Source organism: Megascapheus bottae, chromosome 18 (genome assembly GCF_031878675.1).
Source record: "Megascapheus bottae isolate mThoBot1 chromosome 18, mThoBot2.hap1, whole genome shotgun sequence".
Lineage (NCBI taxonomy): Eukaryota > Metazoa > Chordata > Mammalia > Rodentia > Geomyidae > Megascapheus > Megascapheus bottae.
The window spans coordinates 7,717,821-7,743,228 of NC_143526.1; the positions used below are offsets into that span (position 1 = coordinate 7,717,821).

At 36.3% G+C, this 25,408-nt stretch overlaps 1 protein-coding gene across 2 annotated transcripts in view; it reads left to right on the top strand.

Annotated features, from left to right (window-relative positions):
• The window catches only part of Pdcd6ip (programmed cell death 6 interacting protein), a 61,187-nt gene extending 36,157 nt beyond the window's left edge, over positions 1–25,030 (top strand). For both annotated transcript variants that reach the window (XM_090351867.1, XM_090351868.1), the window contains exons 11-18: positions 7,276–7,387; positions 8,238–8,407; positions 12,316–12,564; positions 14,061–14,195; positions 15,709–15,803; positions 20,605–20,728; positions 21,733–21,920; positions 23,485–25,030. In XM_090351867.1, the coding sequence (XP_090207993.1) occupies positions 7,276–7,387; positions 8,238–8,407; positions 12,316–12,564; positions 14,061–14,195; positions 15,709–15,803; positions 20,605–20,728; positions 21,733–21,920; positions 23,485–23,656 (1,245 nt within the window). In that variant the 3' untranslated portion in view covers positions 23,657–25,030. The remainder of the gene's footprint in view (positions 1–7,275; positions 7,388–8,237; positions 8,408–12,315; positions 12,565–14,060; positions 14,196–15,708; positions 15,804–20,604; positions 20,729–21,732; positions 21,921–23,484) is intronic.
• The last annotated feature ends 378 nt before the right edge of the window (positions 25,031–25,408 follow it).

Below are 25,408 nucleotides of genomic sequence, written 5' to 3' on the forward strand. Positions count from 1 at the left end.
AGGCCAACTATTTTCTCTTTTTCTGGTGTCTTTGCCCTTTTCCTTAATTGGTAGGTTTCTGTATTTAATAGATAACTTAAACTGATTATAGAGCTCTTGCTAGTTTGAGTTACGTGTTCACTTTTACTTTACCAATGCTTTAAATCCATAATATTTTGATTTGTCAGTAAACTTTCAGAGAATTTGCTTCACCTCACTTCTGAGTACTGTCAGGAAGAGGAAGAATTTTTAAGTTCTTAGAATGTTGTGAAGTATATGATTGATAATTTTTTACCTCCTTGGGTGATTGCAGAAATTAAGTCAAGACAATGAAATATGTAGCTGTTGGGACTGATAGGATGTTCTTAATCAGTTATGGCTATATTACTGTTACATTGTGGTGATAGTGCAACTGTTGTAACTTGAGAATGATGGCTGTTATTCATCTTTCAATGCACATTAGCTTGAAGAAAGTTAGGGTGGGAACTTACTGCCTTACTGGATTGGAAAGTTGGGATTCTACTCTAATTATTCAGTCAGCATTCATTCACCTTGCCTGTAAAGACATAATAACCAGAAAAACTAAAGGAGATTGTTAATATTATATAGTCAAGTACTAAATTTTTGCTTTTGCTGAGCTTGTTAGAAACACAGAATCTCAGATTTGAATTAAAATCTGTATGTTGATTCATCTGGAAAATAAGGATGAAGGTATTTAGTCTGTAAGAGAGTTGTAAAGTACAGTAATAGATGTGCCTGCTGCTTAATCTAAGTTAGACATTAGAAATTAAAATACTTACTTGAGGTTTAAGGTGATACTGAATGGAAGACATATGTTTGGTTTTGTAAAAAGTTATTTTTGATAAAAACTGCTTACTGAAATGTCATCAATTTTTTTTTTTTTTTGGCCAGTCCTGAGCACTGTCCTTGGACTTTCTCAAGGTTAGAGCTCTACCACTTGAGCCTCAGCACCACTTCCAGCTTTTTTCTATGTATGTGGTACCGAGGAATCGAACCCAGGTCTTTGTGCATGCTAGGCAAGCACTCTACCACTAGGCCAAACTCCCGGCACTGAAATGTCATCAATTTTGAGAAGAGGTTTTTTTGTTGTTGTTGTTGTTTGGTGGGGCGAGGTTGGTTATAGGGTTTCACCTCTGGGCTTGGGCATTGTCCTTGATGTCTTCAGTTCAAAGGTAGCGCTGTACCACTTGAGCCAAAACTTCTAGTTTTCTGATGGTTAACTGGAGATAAGAATCTCATGGACTTTAGTGCCCAGGCTGGCTTTGAACTGTGATCTTCAGATCCTAGCTTCCTGAATAGCTGGGATTACAGGTATGAGCCACTGGTACCCAGCTGAGAAGAGTTTTTTGGTTTTTTTTTCTGGTCAGTTGTGGGGCTTGAATTCAGGGCTTGGGTGCTATTCCTGAGGTCTTCAGCTCAATGCTAGCTTACTTTTCAGCATGTATGAAGTGGTATGGATTTGATTTGTATTTTCCTAATGACTAATCATAAGGATGAGTATCTTCTCATTTGCTTGTTGGTCACTTGTGTCCCTTCTTTGGGGAAATGTCTTTTGAACTCCAACTCTTCAGCCTTTAAAAAAATATGTTGTCTTTTTGAATTATATAATTTGGATATTAGATATTATCAGCTTATATGATTTACAGACACCTCTTCTATTCTGTGAGTGGTCTTCTCATTCTCTTGATATTGTTCTTTGGTGTAAAAGAAAGACCATTTTCTTTTGGTGGTACTGGGGTTTGAATTTGAATCCTCATACTTGATAGACAGACACTCTACATTTGACATGCCCCAGACCTTTTTACTTTTCTTACTTTTTAACTAGATATCACATTTTTGGCTTGGACTTTGAGGCTTCTGTTTTCCTCTTTCTGTGTCGTTATGATGACAAGTACACACACTACTGCCTAGATAAATGTTTCGATGAAGTACAGTTTATGTAATTTTTCCTTGTTTGTGCTTTTGGTGTCATTAGGATTCTAGTGCCAAAAATTCAAGGTCATGAATACTTTTATGAATACGCTTATGTTTGGGTGTTTGATCGCTACTAAATTACATCTTTTTTTTTTTTTTTGGCAGTCCTGGAGCTTGAACTCAGGGCCTGGGCACTATCCTTGGGTTTTCTCAAGGCTAGAACTTCACTTGTGCCACAGCAATTTTGTGTGTGTGTGTGTGTGTATGTGTGTGTGTGTGTGTGTGTGTGTGATACCGAGGAATTGAAACTGGGTCTTCCTGCGTGCTATGCAAGCAGTCTAACACTAAACTCCTGGCCCCTAAATTAAATATTGAGTATGGCACGAAGTCTGAGTTTATGTTGTAACCATGTTGTTTTTATTACTGTAGCTTTGTAAATGAGGGAGCTTAAATTCTACAGCTTATTCAAGCTTGTTTTTCTATTTGGAGACTTAAATTTTCATAAGAATTTTTGGACCAGATTAGTGGGAAATCTGATAAGGATTACATTAAGTTTTTAAATCAGTTTGGGGAGTATTTTCAGTCTTAGCAATGCTGTCTCTTAATCCATGAACACAGAATATCTTTCCATTTTTATTTTTGTCTTAAGTTTTTTCAGCAATGTTGTATAGATTTCACTGTATAGTCATTGTAGTTATTTCTTCTTTTTTTACAGTAATATTTTGGCAGTATCAAAAGCACTTTTTTCATATATTTTTTATTGTAATTAATAGAACGGTTACATTATATTCACCAGATAGAAGGTACATTACTTCACATACATTAATACCCTTTCTCATGTCTTGGTCCCCATTTCCCTCTCCCCACCCCACCCCTCATCTTGTTTTCCCCCCTTCCCTATCCAGTTTCAAATAACCAAATATGCGTTTATCCAATATATCAGATAACAAAGTAAAATACTGTAACAATATGAGATAACCAAGGGACAGCAAAAGAGATGAGAGATAACATAGTATATTAAGTACAGCAATCACTCATTATATGGCTTTTGTTTTTATATCTTAGAAGTCCTTTCAGTTAGTATCATACTGTATGGCCTTATGTATCTAGGTTTTGCTCTATTGTAAATCTCTGCTAGTAGAGTCCAAGGTTTCTATTGATTATGACAAATGAAGGAAACCATTGAGCCTAAGTTCCTTTGAGTCTGGCTTACTTCACTTAATATGATCTTTTCTAAATCTTTCCATTTCCTAACAAATGGGGCAATGTCACTCTTTCTGACAGCAGCATAGAATTCCATTGTGTATAAATACCACATCTTGTTGATCCACTCATCAACTGAGGGACATCTGGGTTGGTTCCATCTCTTTGCTATGGTAAATAGTGCTGCAATGAACATTGTTGTGCTAGTGGATTTAGTATGCCCTTGTTTCTAGACAGTTGGGTAAATGCCAAGTAGTGGAATTGCTGGGTCATAGGGGAGCTCTATGTTTAGTCTTTTGAGGAACTGCCATACTGCTCAGAAGCACTTTTTTATTGTAATGTATGGAGAGGTTACAGTTATATTCTCCAGATTGTAGGTGCATTACTTCTCACACACTGATACCTTTTCATGTTTTTGTCCCCATTTCCCCCATCCTCTCCCAATCATCTTGTTTTCCCCCTTCCCTTCCTATTTCAAATAAACAAATAAACGTATATACAATATGCTAACTAACAAAGTCAGATACAGTAACATTATGAGATTGACCATAAGGGGAAAAAAGAGAAAAGAAATAATATAGTATAAGAACAACAATCACAGGATATAAAGCTCTTGTTTCCATATCCTGGAGATCCTTTCAGTTAGCCTCATCATATATGGCCTTATGTATGTAGGTTTTGCACTATTGTAATCTTCTGTTAGGAGAGTCCTAGATGTGTACTAATTATTACAAATGAGGGAAACCATCAAGCCCATGTTCCTTTGGGTCTGGCTTACTTCACTTAATATGATTTTTTTCCAAGTCTTTCCATTTCCTTACAAATTGGAGATATGTTAGCAATTTATTTCTAAGTATTTTATATATATATTAAAAATATATATTTGGGAGGGAGCTGGGAGTTTGTCCTAGTGGCAGAATCCTTGCCTACCATGCACCCAGCCCTGGGTTTGATTCTTTGGTACCACATACACAGAAAAAGCCAGAAATTATGCTTGTTGCTCAAGTGGTAGAGTGCTAGCTGTAAGAAATCTCAGAGACAGTGTTTATGCCCTAAGTTTAATTCCAGGACTGGCAAAAAACTATTTGTTTGACTCTTGATTACTAAAGTTAAAATATATTGACTTTTGTTTCCATTGTTTTACTGAAATTATTAGTTTTATGCTTACCTGCCTGCTTGCCTTCCTCCCTTCTTTTCTTTTTCTCTTCCTTTCTTCCAGTACTAGGGTTTGAACTCAGGCCCTAGGCTCTGGGGCTAGTGCTCTGCTACTTGAGCCACACTCCACTTTAGGCTTTTGGTGGTTAATTGGAGATAAAAGTTGTACAGATTTTGCTACCTGGTTTGAGACTCAGTCCTCAGATCTTAGTCTCCTGAGTAGCTAGGATTACAGGCATAAGCCACTGATACCTGGCATCAGTCTTTAGTATTTTTTTTTTTGCATATGTGGTTTTATAAAATGCAACTAGAGATAGTTTTACTTTTTTCCTACCAATTTGGTTGGCTTTTATTCTCCCTTCCTACTAGTTTTTGTGATACTACAGTGGTGAGAGATTGGACATCCTGTTTTGTTTTTTTTTTAATCTTACAGGGAAACTTCCAGTTTTTATTTTTATTTTTTGCCCAGTAGTAAGCACAATCATATGCCACTTTAATGTGGGAGTATGTTTGAAGAAACACTTGTTAAGTGACTTTTGTCATTGTACATACATCACAGTGTGTGTACTTTTGTTAGGCATATAATTTTATGGTACTGCTGGAAAAAAATCATGGCTATATGGTGCAGGACTGCATGATTTTAGCTGTGGGATTTTCATAGATGGCTTGTATTGTGTTGAAGTTCACTACACCTGGCTTCCTGAGTGAAATCTGTCTTCTCTCCTTCCTTGGGTCCTATTACAAAAAAATCCCTTTCTTTTTTTTTTTGCCAGTCTTGGGCTTAAGCTCAGGGCCTGAGCACTATCCTTTGATTTTTCTCAAGGCTAGAACTCTACCACTTGAGCCTCAGCACCACTTCTGGCTTTTTCTAAGTATGTGTTACCAAGGTATCAAACCCGGGTCTTTGTGTATGCTAGGCAAGCACTCTACCACTAGGCCAAACTCCCAGCCCCATCTTTCTCCTTTCTTATATGGGAGACATGGGTAGGAGTGCCTAACTGAGGCTGCTCTAGGAAAAAAAAACTGAGACTATCAGGAAAATAAGGCAAAAAAATGAACTGGAGCCATGCCTGAAGTGGTAGAATACTATCTTCTCCCCACCAAAATAAAAGTATTCATTGAGAGTCACTGATTTGTAACTTTCCTAGTCTGACAAAAAGAGAGTGCCTTTGTTCTCACCTCTTACTATTTTGACTCTGCCTAAGTTTTCTGTTTTCTTCTCATGTGTTAAGTTCAGTGATAAACTTCACAGATGGCAAAGAATAGATTGTGAGCCAGTTCTAGGTTTTGGCGTACTTTTGTATGCATTCACTAGCTGAATTCATTGTTAGAGGGTTATAAAAATAATATATAATAATATATTGGTATATATGATAATATATGATAAAAATTCTAGGAGACCTACAAGGCCTCTCTGGTATATGAGAGAAAAGATGGTGTTCTCTGCCTCAAGTGATCAGGGCCTGTAAGACACCTTGGCTCCTTTGTGTCCATGGATAGATTAGCTGTTTCTTGTGTTTCCTTTCAGTGGAACATTAGGAAATTTTTATGTGTTTTGTATACTTTTCAATGTGTTGTACTTGGATGGAAGTCTAATTATATCTTATTGCATAATTCGGTTGTTCTTTTTGCTTTATTTTCAGAGGTTTGGCTTATGACTTTATTTTATTTTGGTTTTGAGGTACTGAGGAATTGAACCCAGGGTTTCAGGTATTCTAGGCAAGCACTATACCACTAAGCCACATTCCCAGCCTCTGTTTATTTTAATCTTAAAAATTTCTTTACAGCATTTTGGTACTTTAAAAAGTATTTTACTGAGAAATACTATGGGTAATAGAAACCTTACATTTTATAACTTTCTTGTTTTTTTTTTTATGGTATTGAGCATGAAATTCAGCTCCATGCACATGCTGTGCAATTGCTTATCTACTGAGTGCTATACTCTAACCTATTTTTATGACTTTTTATTATATATTACTTAGGTTGCTACAAAAACCAAAACCATTTCTTTTCATTAATCAGTCATGTAGAAGTTTTTGTTTCTCATGAAACTTACCCATTTTGGACATTATTATTATTGTTTTAATGGTTATTATAAAGGTAATATATACAGGAGTCATAGTTATATAAGTCAGGTAAAGAGTATATTTCTTTTTGCACAGTATCATTCCTCCCCCACCCAGTTTTTCCTTCCCAACCCCACCAACAAGTTGTATAGTTCATTTTCAACAGTGTCTACTACTGTTGAGTACTACTGTTGTATTTGTTCCCCCTTTGTCCCTCCTTCCATTTCTGTGCCTTCTCTTACCCTCCTAAAGACATACAAACAAAAAATAAGACAAAAAAAAAAAAAAAGAAAACAAAGCGATGATTCACTATTTGGGTACCCAATATTATGGACATGGTCTTGGAGATATAAACATAATTACATAGACATAAAAATCTATGATGGGCAATATATTCTATAGACATAATGTTTTATTACATAGATTAATGCTTAATTTTAATTATGTTCTAAAATCTAAGTGCCAGTGATTGTATACAGAGATTCCCTTCTTAAATACTTGTTTGTTAAACATGACATTTGAAATATGATGTAAAAATCAATGTTAATAAATTCTTCAATAAAAACATTAAAAGAAAACAAAAGCAACAAAGACCTTATTTCTGTTTCCTAGAGTTCATCTTGATAAATAACATTTTGTATGATCAGAGGCACGTAGGCTTTGCACCTTTGTATCCTCTCCTAAGAGTATCCTCCTTGGGTCTCACAGTGAATGAATGCCTAGAGTTTTGAATAATTTATCATGTCCCAGTGTATTTTAGATCTGGCTTCCACACAGGAGAGAAAACATGCGCTGTTAGTCTCTCTGAGCTTGGCTTAGTTCATTTAGTGTGGTTAGTTCTAGCCCATCCATTTTTCTGGGATATGATTATGTTTAAAATGTCTGCATTTTTATGATAGAAACGGTGTCTCAATGTTTTTTATTTCCTTTTTTCAAGTCACTAAAATTGTTGGATGAAGAAGAAGCAACTGATAATGACCTAAGAACAAAATTTAAGGAACGCTGGCAAAGGACACCATCCAATGACCTTTATAAGCCTTTAAGAGCAGGTAAGAGTATGTAAAAATGACCTCCACTAGAAAACATTTTTGATTTGTATTCAGGATTTTGATTAAGTTAGAATAAATTGTAAACTTATTTTTACTAAATATATGCTAATACAAAAACTTGGTGTTTTCTCTTAGTTTAATATAAAAACAGCAATGACAAAATAGCAGTAGCTCTATGTTGTTTGCAAGAACTAAAAAATAAAGTGAACCTTTATTTTTTTTGCCAGTCTCTCTTTATATTTAAAAAACATAGGAAGCCATATAGATAATTTATAATTTCTTTTTTTGGTGCCAATCCTGTTTTTTTTTGGTGATTAAGTGGTGATATAAGAATATCATATCCTGCCCTGGTTAGTTTTGTGCTATGAACTTCAAATCAGCCTTCTCAGTAGCTAGAATTATAGGCATGAGCCACTGTGTCTGGCTCTATTTAAATATTTTGTATTTAATATAGCCTCATGAGTAGGAACTTGTTTATTTGCATAAGGTTTTAAGAAATACGTCTTCTGATTTTTAAAGTTATCTTTTGAGAGAATTCTTTTTATACAAATTGTATACAGTTTTGTGAGTGAATTATACCTTCTGATATTCATGAGTATAGAAAAGGATTATACTTTCAATTTGCTTTCATTTGACACCACATTATACTGAGTTTAACTTGTAGCTTTGCTTCTGATTTTATTCTTCCAAAACCGAAAATGCCAAGATTGACAGCTGAGTTTTTATTTAGTATTTTGGGGCCTGTAGAAGGGGAAGATGAATGAAGTTGAGGACCAGAACTTAAAAATACATATGGCCTATAAACATTGCTGTTAGAATTATGCTATGCTCTGGAAACTTTATTCCTCAGAGGGAAACAACTTCAGAACAGTTTTAGACAAAGCTGTACAAGCAGATGGACAAGTGAAAGAACGTTATCAGTCTCATCGTGATACCATCGCACTTTTGTGTAAGCCAGAGCCTGAGCTGAATGCTGCCATCCCCTCTGCTAACCCAGCAAAAACCATGCAGGGCAGTGAGGTAAGAGGGGGAAATAAGGCATGGGTGGTCATTGCGCACAAAAATTGTGTTCAAGCCATTATGCATAACGAATTGCCAGTGTATTACTGTCCTCTTTAAAAAATATATACACATTTGCTGTGAGTATAACAATGTAATAAATGGTACATTTGCTTAGTATACCCAAGCCTGTAGATGTGATGCTCAGGAACACACACATGTACGTGTGTGTGTGTGTGTGTGTGTGTGTGTGTGTGTGTGTATAGGGGTTTGTTGAAAATACTTAAAAATATTATATATATGATATGGAAGTAATTATTACTGATATGAATGCTAAGATTTCAGTCTTTCAATGCCTTAATGAGGATATATTATATTCTAGATACTTCATAGGCTCACAATATTTAATTCAAGTTTTATAAAAGAGAGCCTTGGAAATATAGAAACTTCTCTGAAATTAAAAGCAAATGAAACTTTCTCTCTCTCTCTCTCTCTCTCTCTCTCTCTCTCTCTCTCTCTCTCTCTCTCTCTCTCTCTCTCTCTCTTTCTTAAGATTGCATGCTGCATTCTACCATATTCTGTTAGGACGATCTCTGGAGGGAAAATTGACAAGTTAATAACTGGGTGACATCATCATAGTATTTCTAACTGTGGTAGGTAGGAGAAAATCAGTAGTAGGTAATCTTATTTGAAAAGTCCCAATGAGAGGATCACATTGCACAGATTTGAATGGATAAATGCTCTGAGATAGGAGAGGTAGATATGCCAGTGTATACTGGAAAATAACAGGTTATTGTTGAAGATATTTTTTCTTTTTGGTCTGTCATGGGGCTTGGACTATAGGCCTGGGCACTGTCTCTGAGCTCTTTAGCTCTAGGCTACTGCTCTACCCCTCGAGCTATAGCCCTACTTCCCAATTTTTCGTGTTTAATTGGAGATAAGAGTCTTACGTTCTTAATTTCTTTGGTGCCAGGGCTGGCTTTGGACTGCAATCCTCAGATCTCAGCCTCCTGAGTAGCTAGGATTATAGGCATGAGTCACCACCATGCACTGGCTTGTTAAAAGCTTTTTGAAACAATTGAATTTTCTGAGATAGTAGATTTTGAAAGATAACTATATTGTTTCTTGCTTGTGTTTCTACAGAATAATTTCATGTGTTTATCTAAGTCAACTAAGTACTTAGAAAAGCTAACAAATGATCAGATATAGCATTATCCCCAATTTGTGGTTCAGTGTGGAAAACCAGTCATGTACAAAGATAACTAATGAAGGATAGAGTTTAAAGAGAAACAAAGTATACTGTGAAGGTTTAGATAAAGAATTATAATTTCAGCAGTTTGAAAATTGCAATCTAAAATGAGGTTATGACGAAAGGGGGGTCCGGGGGGGGGGCTTGTAATATAAAGAAGCTGTAATATTGCCCAGTTTATCATTTGAATTAAGCACTTTAACTTTTAATTTGCTTTTGGACACTATTTAATTTTGGGATGACAGATACAGCAGATCACACACAACTGATGTAAACACAACTGATGATAACCAAAAACTGAGAACTTTTCTGCCTCAACTGAGCTGCATAGTGCACACAGGAATTAAAGCTTTTGTTTTTAATTTTTTTGTGTGTGTTTAAAAACTTACTGTTTTTGACCATGTTTGGTAAAAATATATACTGAATCTGTGATTGAGACAGGCTATGTACAGTTAAGCCATGAAACTCGATTACCAGGTACCAATGGTTAATATGATTGAATAGTTGTTACTCTTTGTTATAAATCAGGCAGCCATTTTATTTAGATTATTTCAGTCTTTACAGTGTTCCTGAAATATGTATAATTTCTGTTTTGTGGGTGAATTTTCCAGTGCTTACTAAATACCTTTCAAGTGCTTTCCTTGTCCTTCAAAAACTTTAGAGAAATGCTTGTAAACTATCTTTTACAGTTGCAGAGTAACTAAGTCCATTGAGCCTACTACAGGGCTTATAATCAGAATTGAAGTAAATTTTTTTCTGTGTAATTTACCTTTCATTTTTATAGTTTTTGAATTTAATTTTAATTTATTTTTATGATAGTGGGGTCTGAACTTAGAACTTTATATTTGCCAGAGCACTCTACCATGGAGCCATGCATTAAGCATGGTGGGTCATGGTGCTTGATCTTGGACTGGGCACTGTTCCTGAGCTCTTCAGCTCAAGGCTACCACCCTACCCTTGAGCAAAGCCCCACTTCCATTTTCTAGTTTTCTAGAGGTTAATTGGAGATAAGAGTCTCAGGTTCTCTTGTGCCCGGGCTGGCTTTGAACCTTGATCTTCAGATCTGAACCTCCTGAGATCTGAGCTAGGATTATAGGTATGAGCTTATATAGCCTGGCTTTCGAGCCCTTTTCTTACACAGGTTAGTTTTGGATAGGGTCTTGCTTCCTGCCTGGCACATGCCTGGGTTATAATCCATGTATTATGCTTCCTACAAAGCTAGGATGACATGAAAATACCATATGTATAGCTCTTGATTGAAAAAGGGTCTTAAGATTTTTTTTTTCCTTCCTGAGGGATGGCCTTATACTGTGCTTATCTCTGCTCCTCTAAGTAGTTAGGATTATAGACATGAGCCACTGGTACCTGCCTTGCCTTTTTTTTTTCCCCCACTGTGTTAAAAAAGTTGTGATTCTAAGGCACACACATGTAGAGCAATCTTACTCTATTCTTGAGATCTTGAGAGGGGTATATATTCCCTAAAAGTTACCATAGTCCCTAGTATGTTAGTGGTTTGTCCGTATTGCTTTTTTTCTCTTTTTCTTGCAAAATACTCATTTATTGGGGCTGGGAGTTTGGCCTAGTGGTAGAGTGCTTGCCTAGCATGCATGAAGACCAGGTTCGATTCCTCGGTACCCACATACATAGAAAAAAGCCAGAAATGGTGTTGAGGCTCAAGTGGTAGAGCTCTAGCCTTGAGAAAGTCCAATGACAGTGCTCAGGCACTGAGCTCAAGCCTAGGACTGGCAAAAAAAAAGAATGAAATAATATATATCTGTATATTGTAATACAGTGATATACATATATGCTTTTGTACTACCCCCTCTCTTTCAAAAGCCTGCTCTTCTGTTGAGAATTGAATGTTTCTTTTAAAATTTAACATCAAGGCATTTAGAAAAAATGTGTGTGAACAGAAGAAGCTGAACTTCAGACTTTTCTTTAGATCTTTATTCTTTAGTAGGGAATGTATTTGTGGATATTGCTGTCCAGGAGCTAACCACTGAGGTGGAAAGGATAGGACATCAAAGCAGTTCTCAGAAAGGTCCACTGGAGTTGGAATTGCTGTTGGTAAAAGGACAGAGAGGAGTAGAGATGTTCTTCATGAATATCATCCTTTGTCTTTTCCAAAACATGATTCAAGGCAAACAGATTGTGGCTGGGGCGGGTTTTGGAGTTCTCTGTTATAGTCTTACGAAGTATGAAGAGGTAGGAATGAAAGAGGCAGCTTGAAAGCAGCATTAGAAATACTTATATGCTGTTAATATAAAGGAGCACTAAGGATTTGTGAATGTAAGCCACCTGGTGACACCTGGTACTGCTGGGTATTACTATATTGGAACCATGTTACTTAATTTTTCTGGGACTTGATTTTTTTTTATGTCTGGAATAGAAATAGTAAATATACACTCTATAAGATATTGTAAGATATTAAATTACATTTGAAAACAGTTTAGCACAGTTCCTGGCAACAGTAAATGTTCAGTAAATTGTAGCTTTATTACTGTTATTTAGTACTGCTGCTGTTATGTTCTGAGTTAACAAAAGGTACATTGTCTACACATAAATAAGCCTGAGAAAGTATCTCTTTCTGACCATGAATTAACCTTTGTAAATTATTTCCTTCTTGAAATGGACTTTAAAAAAAATTTTGAATTAAGATGCCTTTTTTTTTCTTGCTTAGGTTGTAAATGTCTTAAAGTCCTTATTGACAAATCTTGAAGAAGTGAAGAAGGAAAGAGAGAATCTTGAGAATGACCTGAAATCAGTGAATTTTGACATGACGAGCAAGTTTTTGACAGCACTGGCTCAAGATGGTGTGATAAATGAAGAAGCTCTTTCTGTTACTGAACTAGATCGAATCTATGGCAGCCTTACAAATAAAGTCCAAGACTCTCTAAAGAAACAGGAGGGACTTCTAAAAAGTATTCAGGTAAAATTTATATATTTACTAAGATTGCTTTAAAGAATATACCTGTAATACATGCAACTTGGGGAATCTATGGTCAGTGTGAAATATGACGTATCTATATTATGTAAAATTTAACTTAAAAAAAGAATCTGATTCTATTGGAAAAAAAAATTGACATAAAGCCACTCTTTGATAGCTAAAATGCTGTATGTTGCACTGCTTGACTTTTATATATAAAGCAGTACTTGCTTTTTCAGATAAAGTTTTTCCAAGTCTTTACAAGACTGGAAGGCTAGAATGTGCCTCAAGTGGTAGAATATATGCATAGATCCTGAGTTCAAACCCAAGTACCACCACCATCACCATCAAGAAATAAAAAGATAACATTTGTCTTTTGACCATATATGAGGAAAATCAATAAAATTATTTGGCATTATTGCATATATTACTGCAATATATACTTTAATGGCTAATCCATGTATACTTCAGTTAGGTTTCCAACATAGTGCAAAACTAAATGTACTTAGCTGTTTAAAGTTATTATTTATATTCATAAATAGTTTTTAGGCAACAAGACTGAAAAATTTGTCCTTTTCATAGTTGGTATGCAGAATGAAACAATTTTATTTCTGTTTGTATATTATAGTGAATATTTCTATAAAATAAAAACTATTTAAAGTAATAGAAGTTTTTAAAAATGTTTTTTAATTATAATTTTTATTTATTTTTTGCTGGTCCTGGACCTTGAACTCAGGGCCTGGGCACTGTCTTTGGGCTTTCTTAAAGCTAGAGTTCTACCACTTGAGCCATAGCACCATTTCTGGCTTTTTTCTATGTATGTGGTACCAAGGAATCAAACCCTGGTCTTTGTGCATGCTAGGCAAGCACTCTACCACTAGGTTAAATTCCTGGCCTGAGAAGTTGTTTCTTTCTTTTTGTGTGTGTGTTGATTTTGGGGGTTGAACTCAGGGCCTATGTGCTATCTCTGAGGTTTTTGCTCAAGGGTAGAGTTCTTTTGTATGAGTCACAGCTCTACTCTGACATTTTGGAAGTTCATTGGCAATGAGTGTCATAAACTTTCCTTCCTAGGCTGGTTTCAAACCATTATCTTTAGATCTTAGCCTCCTGAGTGGCTAAGATTATAGGCATGAGTTACTGGTGCCTGGCATTAAATTAGTTTATTTTGATGATGTTTATTTGTAAATATTACAGGTTAATAGAAATCTGTAATCATTGCTGGTTATATTTTGACATGTACTGAATTTGTGATATTTTCAAAGCACTGTACTGTCTCCAAAGAAATATTACAGGGCCTGGGTATATGACTCAAGTGGTAGAGTACTTTCCTATCAAGTGCAAGACCCTGAATTCAAATCCTAGTTTCATAAAGAAAAACATTATATACATATACACATCTGGACCCTGTATGATTTTCATAGTTGGGATAAGGATCAAAAAAATTTAGATGTTATTCTCATTTTATAAATAAATGCACATTGTATCTTTCTTTTAACAAGGTCTCACATCAGGAATTTTCGAAAATGAAACAATCCAACAATGAAGCTAATTTAAGAGAAGAAGTTTTGAAGAATTTAGCTACAGCATATGACAACTTTGTTGAACTTGTAGCTAATTTGAAAGAGGGCACAAAGGTATGAAGAGCAGAGGAGAAATACTAGCTAACCAAATAGATGGGAAAATATATTCTGGAGGTTTATTGGTATTTCTAGGTGGGTGAAGTTATTCTTTGCCTGGAATTCGGTAGTTTTCATGACTTGCTTGTTTGTTGTAGAAGGAGAAAGCCTAAGGAAGCTAGCTATATTTTATTAGAACTTTAAGACTGAATTACATATTTCAGTGGGCAGAAAAAGAGCATAAATAGTTCCAGTAGTGGGAAGTATATCAAAAGCCAATAATGCCTTTTCAAGGATTAGGAACTAGACCCATTTGAATGACTTAGGAGAGGCTAGGAGTAGTAACCAAGGCTGATCTTTGGTTGAGCTGGGGATGCATGGCTTTTATATTCTCTGCTGATGCTTTGTGGTAGGCTTGTGATCTACTGAGCATCAAAATGCTTACTAAGTATGTTTTTTTTTTTGCCAGTCCTGGACTTGAGCTCAGGGCCTGAGCCCTATCCTTGGGCTTTCCTCAAAGCTAGAGTTCTACCCTGAGCCACTGTACCACTTCTGGCTTTTTCTATGTATGTGGTACTGAGGAATCGAACCCAGGTCTTCGTGCATGCTAGGCAAGCATTCTACCACTAGGCCAAACTCCCGGTCCACTAAGTATGTTTTAAGGACATTGCATTTCTGTCCTTTAAAAACTTTAGAGAAATACATGTATTTTTTCTTCCTGATTATTATACTTTTTAGAGAACACGTGGTTAATAAGTTTTCAGATGTACAATTTTAGTACTTAATTCCATAATGATTTGAATAGTTAGATGAGATACATTTGGTATAAAGTACAGTCCTCTGGAGAGGTGGTAAAATCACTGTGAAGCCTTCAGAATAAAGAGAATAAAATGTCATTTCAGTTTGGATAAATGCCTGTTCAAATAGATAAAGTGAGGAAATTCCCCAGAGAGCCTTTGGATTGTTTTTTAAGGTTGACTGAAACAATGTCTGCATCTCTGTAGTGAATGTGCAAATTTAACTCTTAACTAAATGGATTCAGGGTCATTACTAAATCATTAGCCTTTTTTCTAGAAATTAAGAACATGTTCATGATTGTGAAACTTTTAACTTGCCTTCTAGTTTCTGGTGATGATCTGTAAAAAATTATTTTCTTTACTAATCTTATATATAATAAGTTGCTTGAAAAGTGGTCTAAATGGAGCCCCGGAATTTGGCCTAGTGATAGAGTGCTTGCCTAGCACTCTAGACCTGGGTTCGATTCCTTGGTACCACACACATAGAAGAAAGCTGGAAGTGGTGCTGAGGCTCAAGTGGTAGAGCTCTAGTCTTGAGAAAGTCCAAGGACAGTGCTCAGGCCCTGAGCTCAAGCCAGGACAGGCTAAAAAAAAAAAGTGATCTAAATGTGTTTCATGCAGAGGAATTCGGGTCTTTGGCAGTAAGCCAGCATTGCTCTTAGTTTTGGACTATTATTATGCCCCAGGTTGACAACTGTTTGTGTCTGTTACTTGGATTGCTTCTCTGTTTACAGTTTTACAATGAGTTGACTGAAATCCTGCTCCGGTTCCAGAACAAGTGCAGTGATATAGTATTTGCTCGCAAAACAGAAAGAGATGAACTCTTAAAGTAAGTGTGTTTGATGTATTAAGTTCTCATTAAAAGTCATGTTGAGCCAGGTGCTGGTGGCCCACACCTGTAATCCTAGCTGCTCAGGGAGCTGAGATCTGAGCATGACATTTGAAATCTAGTCTGGGCAGGAAAGTCTACCTTCAATAAACTACCAAAAGCTGGAGGGGAGCTGTGGAGCCTTGAGCATAAAGAATCTCAAGACCAGTACACAAAAAAGTCATGGAGAAAACTTTGGGGATGAACTTATGTGAGAGAACAATTCTCTTCTGTGTTTTGCTACAAAGTAACAAGCAAAGAGCTGTACAGTACAGTTCAGAAATGAAAAGATGAAAAGGAACAGAAAGTTATATAGAAGAACAGAACCATCATGGTAGTGATGACAAAATGTCTCAGGGTAGCAGATCTCAGGAGGTGCAGTGAAATAGATTGAGTGGCAAATAGATTCTTTACATAAAATGAGACATACAGCACTTGGGGAAGACAGGCTCAGGGTGTATCACCAAAAAAAAAGTCCCTTTCTAAAGGAGCCTGCTGCAAAAGTTGGGCAAATAGCTTGGGACTCATTACTTGCATAGTTATCAGTAGAAAGTTGACCCAATACAGTAGATACTGTAATTTTGAAGGTAGAAAAGGAACATATAAAAAACCTCAATAAAAGCTGGGCATGGTGGCTCATGCCTATGATCCTAGCTACTCAGGAGCCTGAGATCTGAGGATCACCATTCAAAGCCAGCCCAGGCACTAAAGTCTGTGAGACTCTTGTCTCCAGTTAACCACTAGAAAACCAGAAGTGGTGCTGTGGCTCTAGGGGTAGGGCGGTAGCGTTGAGCTGAAGAGCTCAGGGACAATGCCCAATGCCAGAGTTCAAGCCCCACAACCAAGACGGACAAAAACAAACAAAAAAGATAATAAAGAGTTCTTACCAGTGTATGAAAATTCTGAGTTAACATTTCACAGTGAATTTCACAGTGAATAACTGTTACTTCCCTGCATGATAAACAGATATAAGATACAATAAACTAAGAAAACAGTATTTAAAATGAATTCATAGGCCACAAGCTAATTTACCTTATTTATAAAGAACTCCTAGAAATTAATAATGAAAAAGAAAAGTGAAAAAAAATATGTGATCATGAATTTTGCAGAACAAGGACTAGAAATGACCCCTAAACCTATAAAACCTATAAATTAAAAGTAACACTATTCAGATTGTTACCAGTCTGACACTTGGTTAATATGCTGCATTGGCACGTTGTGGAAATAACATGATGTGTTGGTATAAGTATATAGGAAGGTGCAGTCTGTGTGGAGCAAAATTCCTTGAGTGTAGCCAATCTGTTTTGGGGAATCTATTCATAGATGCATTAACATTTACTGGAAATGGCCTATGAGCTTTTATATTTCTGCATAGCTTTTGGCATGGAAAAATTGTGTCCAGGTATGGTGAAATAAAGCTGTATCTGTGCTGTGAATTTACTTTTTCCTCGTTTCCACCTTTCTAACTTTGTATAAGCAGTTACTTCATTTTTGCACAGTATATAAATGGAGTCATGTTATAAATTCCAGTTACTAGGTTCCTTTTCATACTATATTTGAGAGATTCCTCTCAATATAGTTGTTTATTTTTGTAGCTATTTATTCTCATTTCTGTGCAAATATACTGTTATCATTAATTGATAGTTCTGGTACCAGTATTGTAAAATACGGTTAGTTGTCCTATCTCGGTGTAGTGGTATATACCTGTAATCCTAGAACTTGGGAGGCCGAGGAAGCAGAATTTTGAGTTCAAGGTTAAACTCAAATTGAGTTGCCTCATAAACTAAACAAAAAACTTGTAACAAAACCCCCCCCCAATAAACCCAAACATTAATTTGCCAATCTGTTGATAGCAGTAAAAGAATCAGATATCTGGGACTGGTGAAATAAAGCTATAACTCCATGGTGAAATATTAAACATTAAAATGCAGATATAGCAAAAAATATTTGAAAGTAGTATCAGTGTTTTTCATTTAGCAAGGTATTTTTAGAATATTATCTTTTGAACATATATATATATACGTATATACATATATATATATATATACGTATATATATATATATATATATATTTTTTTTTTTTTTTGCCAGTCCTGGGCTTGAGTTCAGGGCCTGAGCACTGTCCTTGGGCTTTCTCAAGGCTAGAGCTCTACCACTTGAGCCATAGCACCACTTCCAGGTCTTCATGCATGCTGGCAAGCACTCTACCACTAGGCCAAACTCCCAGCCCTGAACATGATATTTTTATATCATACTTTAGAAATCGAGTGTGTCTTAACACTTAGAGCACACCCTTAATTCAGACTTGCTCAACTGTTGGTGTTTTACAGCCATAGCTGCCCAGTGATTCTTGCCCTCAGATGTTTTTTGTGAATAGGTATGATGCACAGTGCTGCATCTAGGAAAAGGGAGTGCTGCTATGTGGTATTGCCAGGCAGTTTGCTCCATCGTGCTTGTACTCATTTACATTCCTAGCAGCACATTGTGAGAAGTCTGGTGGCTCCTCACTTTTGCCATTAATTATTCTGCTGGGCATGTTGAGTTAACACATTATGGCTGTAATTTTTCATTTCCCTGATGAGTAAGTGAGATGTAAACCTCTTAGCATAGAAGATTTGAGTTTTTTCTTTTTTTTATTGCATTTAAAAAAAATTGTCGGGGTAATGTATAGAGGGGTTAGAGTTACATTCACCAGGTAGTAGGTTCATTACTTCTCACACATGGATACCCCTTCTCACGTTTTTGTCCTCATTTCTGCACTCTTACTCCCTCCTTATCAACTTGTTTTTCCCCCTTCTCTTTCCTATTTCAAATAAGCAAATAAATGTATGTATAATATACCAGGTAACAAAGTCAGATACAGTAACAATATGAATTAAAGGGCAAAAAAAGAAAAGAGAAATAACATAGTACATTAAGAATAATAGTCACAAAAGATAAAGACCTTGTTTCCATGAAGGTTTGAGTTTTAATTTCTGGTTAACTTCATTAGAAGCTTTTCATGAAAAACTGTCCTGAGATTTACTTTTTATAAATTAAACTAATATCATGGCTATTGGGGTATAGGAATACTAGTGGTATTTCATTTTTGCTTCTTTACATTATTGGTCTTATGATTTAATAGCTTTTTTTTTTTTTTTGCCAGTCCTGGGTTTGAGCTCAGGGCCTGAGCTCTGTCCTTGGACTTTTTCAAGGCTTAGCACTCTACCACTTGAACCTCAGCACCACTTGCAGCTTTTTTTTTTCTATGTATGTGGTACCAAGGAATCGAACCCTGGTCTTCGTGCATGGTAGGCAAGCACTCTACCACTAGGCCAAACTCCCGGCCCCTTTAATAGCTTTGATTGATAATATATGTGACTAGTAAGTGGGAGAGGTTTTATACATAAATGGTATTTCCAGTCAGATGTTTTAGAATTTTAATATTGAGTACAACTTTTCACTTTACTGTGTAAACAACTATTTACTTATATTAGTTTTTTTTTTAAATAATGGTATGTTAAATTTTGTATCTGTTAAATTTTTGTAACTGTCCTCTAGCTTGGGGTCCTTTTTGAGAGCTCAGGTGTAGGTGGTAGGTGTGTGGGATTGCTGGGATTGCTACATCAAGGCAAGGGTATAGGCATTTAGGGACATGTGCTTGCTTTGTTCAATAGCATAGGGAGACTTTGATCAATACCATGCACTACTAGAGTACTATTTTAGATGTAACAGTGCCTTGAGAGTTTTGGGGATCATTCTAGTTAAAATAATTCTCCTAATGTTTAATACTAAGTTTGAATGGTCTTTTCATTATCTTTAGTAAGTTTATCTTAGCAGCAAATTGAGTTATCTTCTGACATAATATATCTCAGTAATACATGTCTTTGAATATCAATTTCATTGTTTAGTTAACTTTCTCACCTGTCCTCCCTCCCTCCTTCCTCCCTCCCTCCCTCTACTGAGCCCAAGCTAAGCACATATGCTACTACTTGAACAGTGCTCTCACAGTTGTTTTCCTGGGGTAGGTGGGTAGATAGTAGTTCATTTCTTTGATTTCTTGAGACAGCATCTCATTGTAGCACAGACTGTCTTAACCTCCTGAGTGCTGGGATTACAGTATGTGTCATCATGCCTGGCAAGGTTGTTTTTGTATAAATGTTGATGTCATACAGTGAATCATGTATTAGCTTAGGTGATCAAGTGGTTGTGGTTTGTGTTAATTTTGCATGTGTATGCTGGTACTAGTATTTGAAATCAGTGTCTGAGCGCTGTTCCCAAGCTGTTTTGCTTTATCACTTGAGCCACCATTCCACTTCTGGTGGAGATAAGCATTTCATGGACTTCCCTGCCTGGACTATCTTCAAATTGTAATCTGCAGCTTCCTGAGTAGGTTTGAGCTGTGTCTCCCATTTTCTGTTACTTGAGTAATCTGTTTTTTTTTTTTTGGGGGGGGGGGTTTGATGACTGTAAACAATGAGCAGTCTTGTAGGACTGCTTGTCTCTTTTAACATTTTCCTTACTCAACTTGTAGCTATCATCTCTAAATATATTTACTTTTATTTGTTGCCTTCAGAAATATAAAACCTCATTTTGTTAAGCGATACAAGATGATTTGTGTTCTCGTCATGAATAGCAATATTGTAAATAATAGAGATGTATATTCAAAAATATCACCATTTGGGAGCCATTATCTATTTTATATCTTGAAAAAAACTAGACCTGATATATATGTACCACCCCCCCCCCCATTTTGTGTATTTATAACTCTGTCTTTAACAAGGGATTTGCAGCAGAGCATTGCCAGAGAACCTAGCGCCCCTTCAATTCCTACTCCTGCATATCAGTCTTCTCCAGCAGGGGGACATGCTACAGTTCCTCCAACGCCAGCTCCAAGAAGCATGCCGGTGAGTACTGCCAGTGTATCTGCAGGATGGAAGCAGACCTTAGGGACAGCTGCCTGCTCTAAAGGAGGAACAGGTTTCCTTTGGAGGAGTCTAGTAGTTACCACTTGGGTAAGGTGGATGGAAGCTTTTCAGTATGTAGAACACACTATCACGAATTCCTCCCCCCAAAATGTTTGTGAGTCCAACCAAACCTTCAGAACGACTTTGTTTACAGCAAATAAAGTGACTAAGGGGTATCAGCAAGCAGTTGGCTAAATCTAGAACATGAGACATTTTATGTGACATCTGAGTTGATCTTTTCTAAAATAAGTAGTAAAAAGTGTTTTAGATGAAAAGAATGGAAAGATTTGTTCCAGTCAAGTACAGTGTGTAGATTGTGTTTTGTGTTTAGTTCATAAAAATAGCCACAAGAGCTTTTTCTGTAATAAAGGATGCTGGAGTGGGTATTTAGTGATGCTGAAAATAATTAAGTGATTTTATAGAATATTCTTATGACTTAAGTGCTAAAATCTGCTGTCAGGTTTGCAACTTTCAAGAGGATCTGAAAATGTGTAGATAAATATGTGGATATAGCTAAATAACAGTCATGATGGTGTTAGTAGTTACTGAATTTCATATAGATATATGATTGCTTTAATATATATTTTTTTAAGTTTTCAGATCTTTGGACTTTTTTTTTTCTGTTGGTCATGGGGCTTGAACTCTGGGCCTGGGGGCACAGAAATTAGGGAGAAAAATCAACTCTTAAACCATATACCTTGATGCTGCTTTCCATTTCAGTTGTCTAACCATTGTTGGAAGTAGCCAGAATATAGATATTAGACATCAGGAAGAGTGGTGACTATCATAAATTGGAGAATTATCTTTTCTACTCATACATTTTTAGAGTAGTAAGCCAGTATTTAAGAATGGTAATTGGAAGTCTATTTGCTTGGATGCTACAGTTTCTCTTATGTCATAACTCATGAAAGTTTTGTAGTCAGTACCTATTTTTTTCTTTACAGCCTGCTAAACCTCAGCCCCCAGCGCGGCCTCCACCTCCTGTGCTTCCAGCAAATCGAGCACCTCCTGCTTCAGCTCCACCTCCAGTAGGGGCGGGGACTGCCACACCAGCTCCATCTCAGACCCCTGGCTCAGCACCTCCCCCACAGGCCCAGGGACCACCCTACCCTACCTATCCAGGATATCCCGGGTAAGGGGGCCACATGGTACATTCCAGGGTATCTGCTGTTGTGTCTAGGCACTTCATTTTTTTTTTCTAAAGACAAGGTTGTTAACCCTTCTCTAAAAGGGCATTATAAATGGATAAGTGACAAGGTCAGTTTACCTGGAAATTGAAATAATATTGAAGTCATTCGAATAGTTAAATAGCCCTCTCCTGTGCTTTTAAAATGTGCACTTTCAGTTTTTTGCATATTGTATTGGTATTAAACACATTTCTTCCATGTAGAATTCAGTACTTGTTTGCCTATCCCCTTTTATGAGGTGATAGTGGTTAGAGGTCTTTGCCAAGCTTTAAAGCAGCAAGGTTGATAAAACTTTATTTGCATACTTGTGCTTTGAAATCTTGGAATTTAACAAACCACTGAAGAGTAATTAATCTCATTAGGGAATTACATGACTGTTTAAAGGTTAGGTTTTTTTTTGGTGCCAATTTCTTTCCTTTCTTTCCTCTTCCTCCTCCTCCTCTTCCTCTTCCTCCTTTTTTTCCTCCTCCTCCTCCTCCTCCTCTTTCTCCTCCTCCTCCTCCTCCTCCTCTTCTTATTTATTGAGGGCCTTTTTTAAAAAGACAAATCCGAGGCCACATTTTTAGACAAGTCATTTATCCTTCAGTTACATCCCCAGCCAGGGTAATTTTTTACTTTTTTATTGTGGCTTTTTATCAAGACTTTTTTTAATCAAGTCTTGTGGCTTGAACTTGGCCTGAGTGCTTTCCCTGAGTTTCAAGGCTAGTGTTTTACCACTTAAGGCAGGACTTCTGACTTTTTGAAAGTTCACTGGAGATGAGTGTCTCACAGACTTTCCTTCCTGTGCTGTTTTTGAACTGTAATCCTCAGATCTCAGTCTCCTGAGTAGCTAGGATTTCAGGCAGGAGCTAGAAGTGGCCAGCTAATTTCTTTCTTTTAAAATTCTACACATATTTTGGTGTGGCATTATTAAAAAATGTATTCATTGTTTGACTTGTGAAATGATAATATCTTAAGAATAACTAAAATTATTTTAAACCCCCAGCTTGTACTTTACTGCCTTTTGTTAAGATATTCTCTAAGGGTCAGGGAAACCACAGAATATGCCAGAAAGTGGCACTGTGGTTCAAGTGGTAGATTGCTAGCCATGAGCAAAGCAAGGCCAGAAACTGCCTAGGTCCTGAGTTGAAGCCCCAGGCAGGCCTGGCTAAAAAAAAAAAAAAAAAAAGGGTTATGCTCTAAATTTTACTTACTAGGATTTATAAGTGTATCATAGTGGATATATGCATCATAGTGAATACTGACTCAAATAGAGCAGGAACATCTTTAGGGTATTTTGTCATATTTGATGTTCTTTCATTTTAATTAATGAGAGAAATGAAGGAGAAATTATGAGAAAGGAATGCTTTCTCTCTTGACAAGTACCTAGAAAACAGTTTCTCCTTTTCTATGTACTGTTATCTAGATTGTAAATAGACAAAAGTGGCTCTTTAAAGCAATTGGAATATTTGTGTAGTTCAAGTATTTTATTTACTAACCCAATGTTTTTTGGCTTTTTCTCCTCATCAGGTATTGCCAAATGCCAATGCCCATGGGCTATAATGTCTACACATACGGGTTTAACATGCCATATCCACCAGTGTACCACCAGAGTCCGGGACAGGCTCCATACCCAGGACCCCAGCCGCCTTCATATTCCTTCCCGCAGCCCCCACAGCAGTCCTACTATCCTCAGCAGTAATGGTTCTGCTCAGAAGCTCAGCTGGTTCAGTTCACAGGGGAAGAAATACCAGCCCTGCAATAAAATGTACTAAACTCTACGCTCTGGTTAATATAATGTACTTTACTGTACTGAAACTACAGTGTATAATTTCTGTCTGCGGCTAAAAGCTGTGCCCCAGTTCCACATTTGATTGCACATGTGAGATTTTGCTACTGTTGCAGTATAAATACTAGGTATAATAAGAATTGAAATACATTGCAATATAGTTGATAAGAGTTGAAGATGAGAAATTAAAGCTGCCAGTGAGCCTTCTGAAAGAAACTAGCATACTTTCTACATATGATGCAGTTGGGACATCAGATACTTACGAAGATGGTCTCAATACTGATATTCAAGGAAACTAAATTTTCTTTTGTCTTTGGTTTCTTGATTTGATTTAATTTCATTTTGATATTTTGCGTAATCAAGACATTGTAAATCTTATAATTTAAAAATAAATTACTTAAGAACAGATGTCATTGTTATGTTTGTCATTGATTCTCATTATTGTCTAATTTCTTTCTGGTATTGTCTCATTTTGTATGTTTGCAAGTTAAACAGTACTGTGTTTAAATGCACAGGTAGTGCAAGCTAACAGGTTTAAGGACATTTTATAGGAAAACAAGAAGGATAGTATTTTTATTTTTTTGTATGCTCATTAATTAATTAATTTTGGCAGTTGTTTTAAGAAGTTTTATATTGCAGAAGAAACACAGTCATGCCAAAGGTTCTTCAAATGAGTATTATTCATCTTTAATGTTTTACCAGTATCTTCTCCAAGAAATTGATACAAATTCTGGTAATCTTCCTGTTTTTTCTTCAAAATTTATTAAAATAAGTTAATATCATTGGCATTGTCTATGTACAGTTTGTTGAGAGAAGGTTTCCTATATGCTTTTATTTTATTGGCTTAACCCAGTAACACTTAATGCACAGTGTTGGACCTTCTTCTTCCTCTTTTTTTTTTTGGCTCCTAAAAGATTGGGCTGCCTTGAGCATACAGAATAATTGTTGAGAACATGTAATAATTGCAGAACAGGCTTTTTACTCACTATTGGTCTCTGCTGTGAGGATATTCAGTTACAAGGGGAATAAGAAGTCATGGAACAAGAAGTGAGAGAGGTACAAGCTGTCCAGTATCACAGTGGGTCTGTTCTGTGTGGGATTTTTTTTTCTGAGAACAGTTTTCCAATGGATCCATTTGTGTTTATTTCCTGAGTTTAATGATGACTTTCTGCATTGTTTTCATTTAAATGGTGCTGTCTCTTAGTCTGCTGTTGTTTTCATTGACAATTTAGATTTAAATGTTAGAGTGAAGATCTAATTGTAAAAGGTAGTAAACTGGTTGAAAAACATGTATATTTTAAAAGAATCTTACTTTGTTGTATGTGGAAAACACAAAAGACCTGTTTGATTCAATATAAATGATGAATACTGAAATTGGTTTAAGGTCCAATAGTTAAACCTTAGCAAATTATACATCATTGCTAAGTTTTAACACTTTGGACTCATCCAAGTGTGAGATGGGTTTATTTGACTTTTCTGTAAATGGCAGTTGAGTTACCTTGTACTGGCATAAAACAACTCAGAGTTAGGAATATCCCAAATTGTTAGTTTCCTAATGAAAGAATAAAAAAAAAAATGGCCTGAATATTCTCTTGGGGAAAGAGGGCACTGAAAGAAAGAAGTAAGTGCATCAGAGAGCCAAAAGATGGTTGTAAGGCCAGTTGG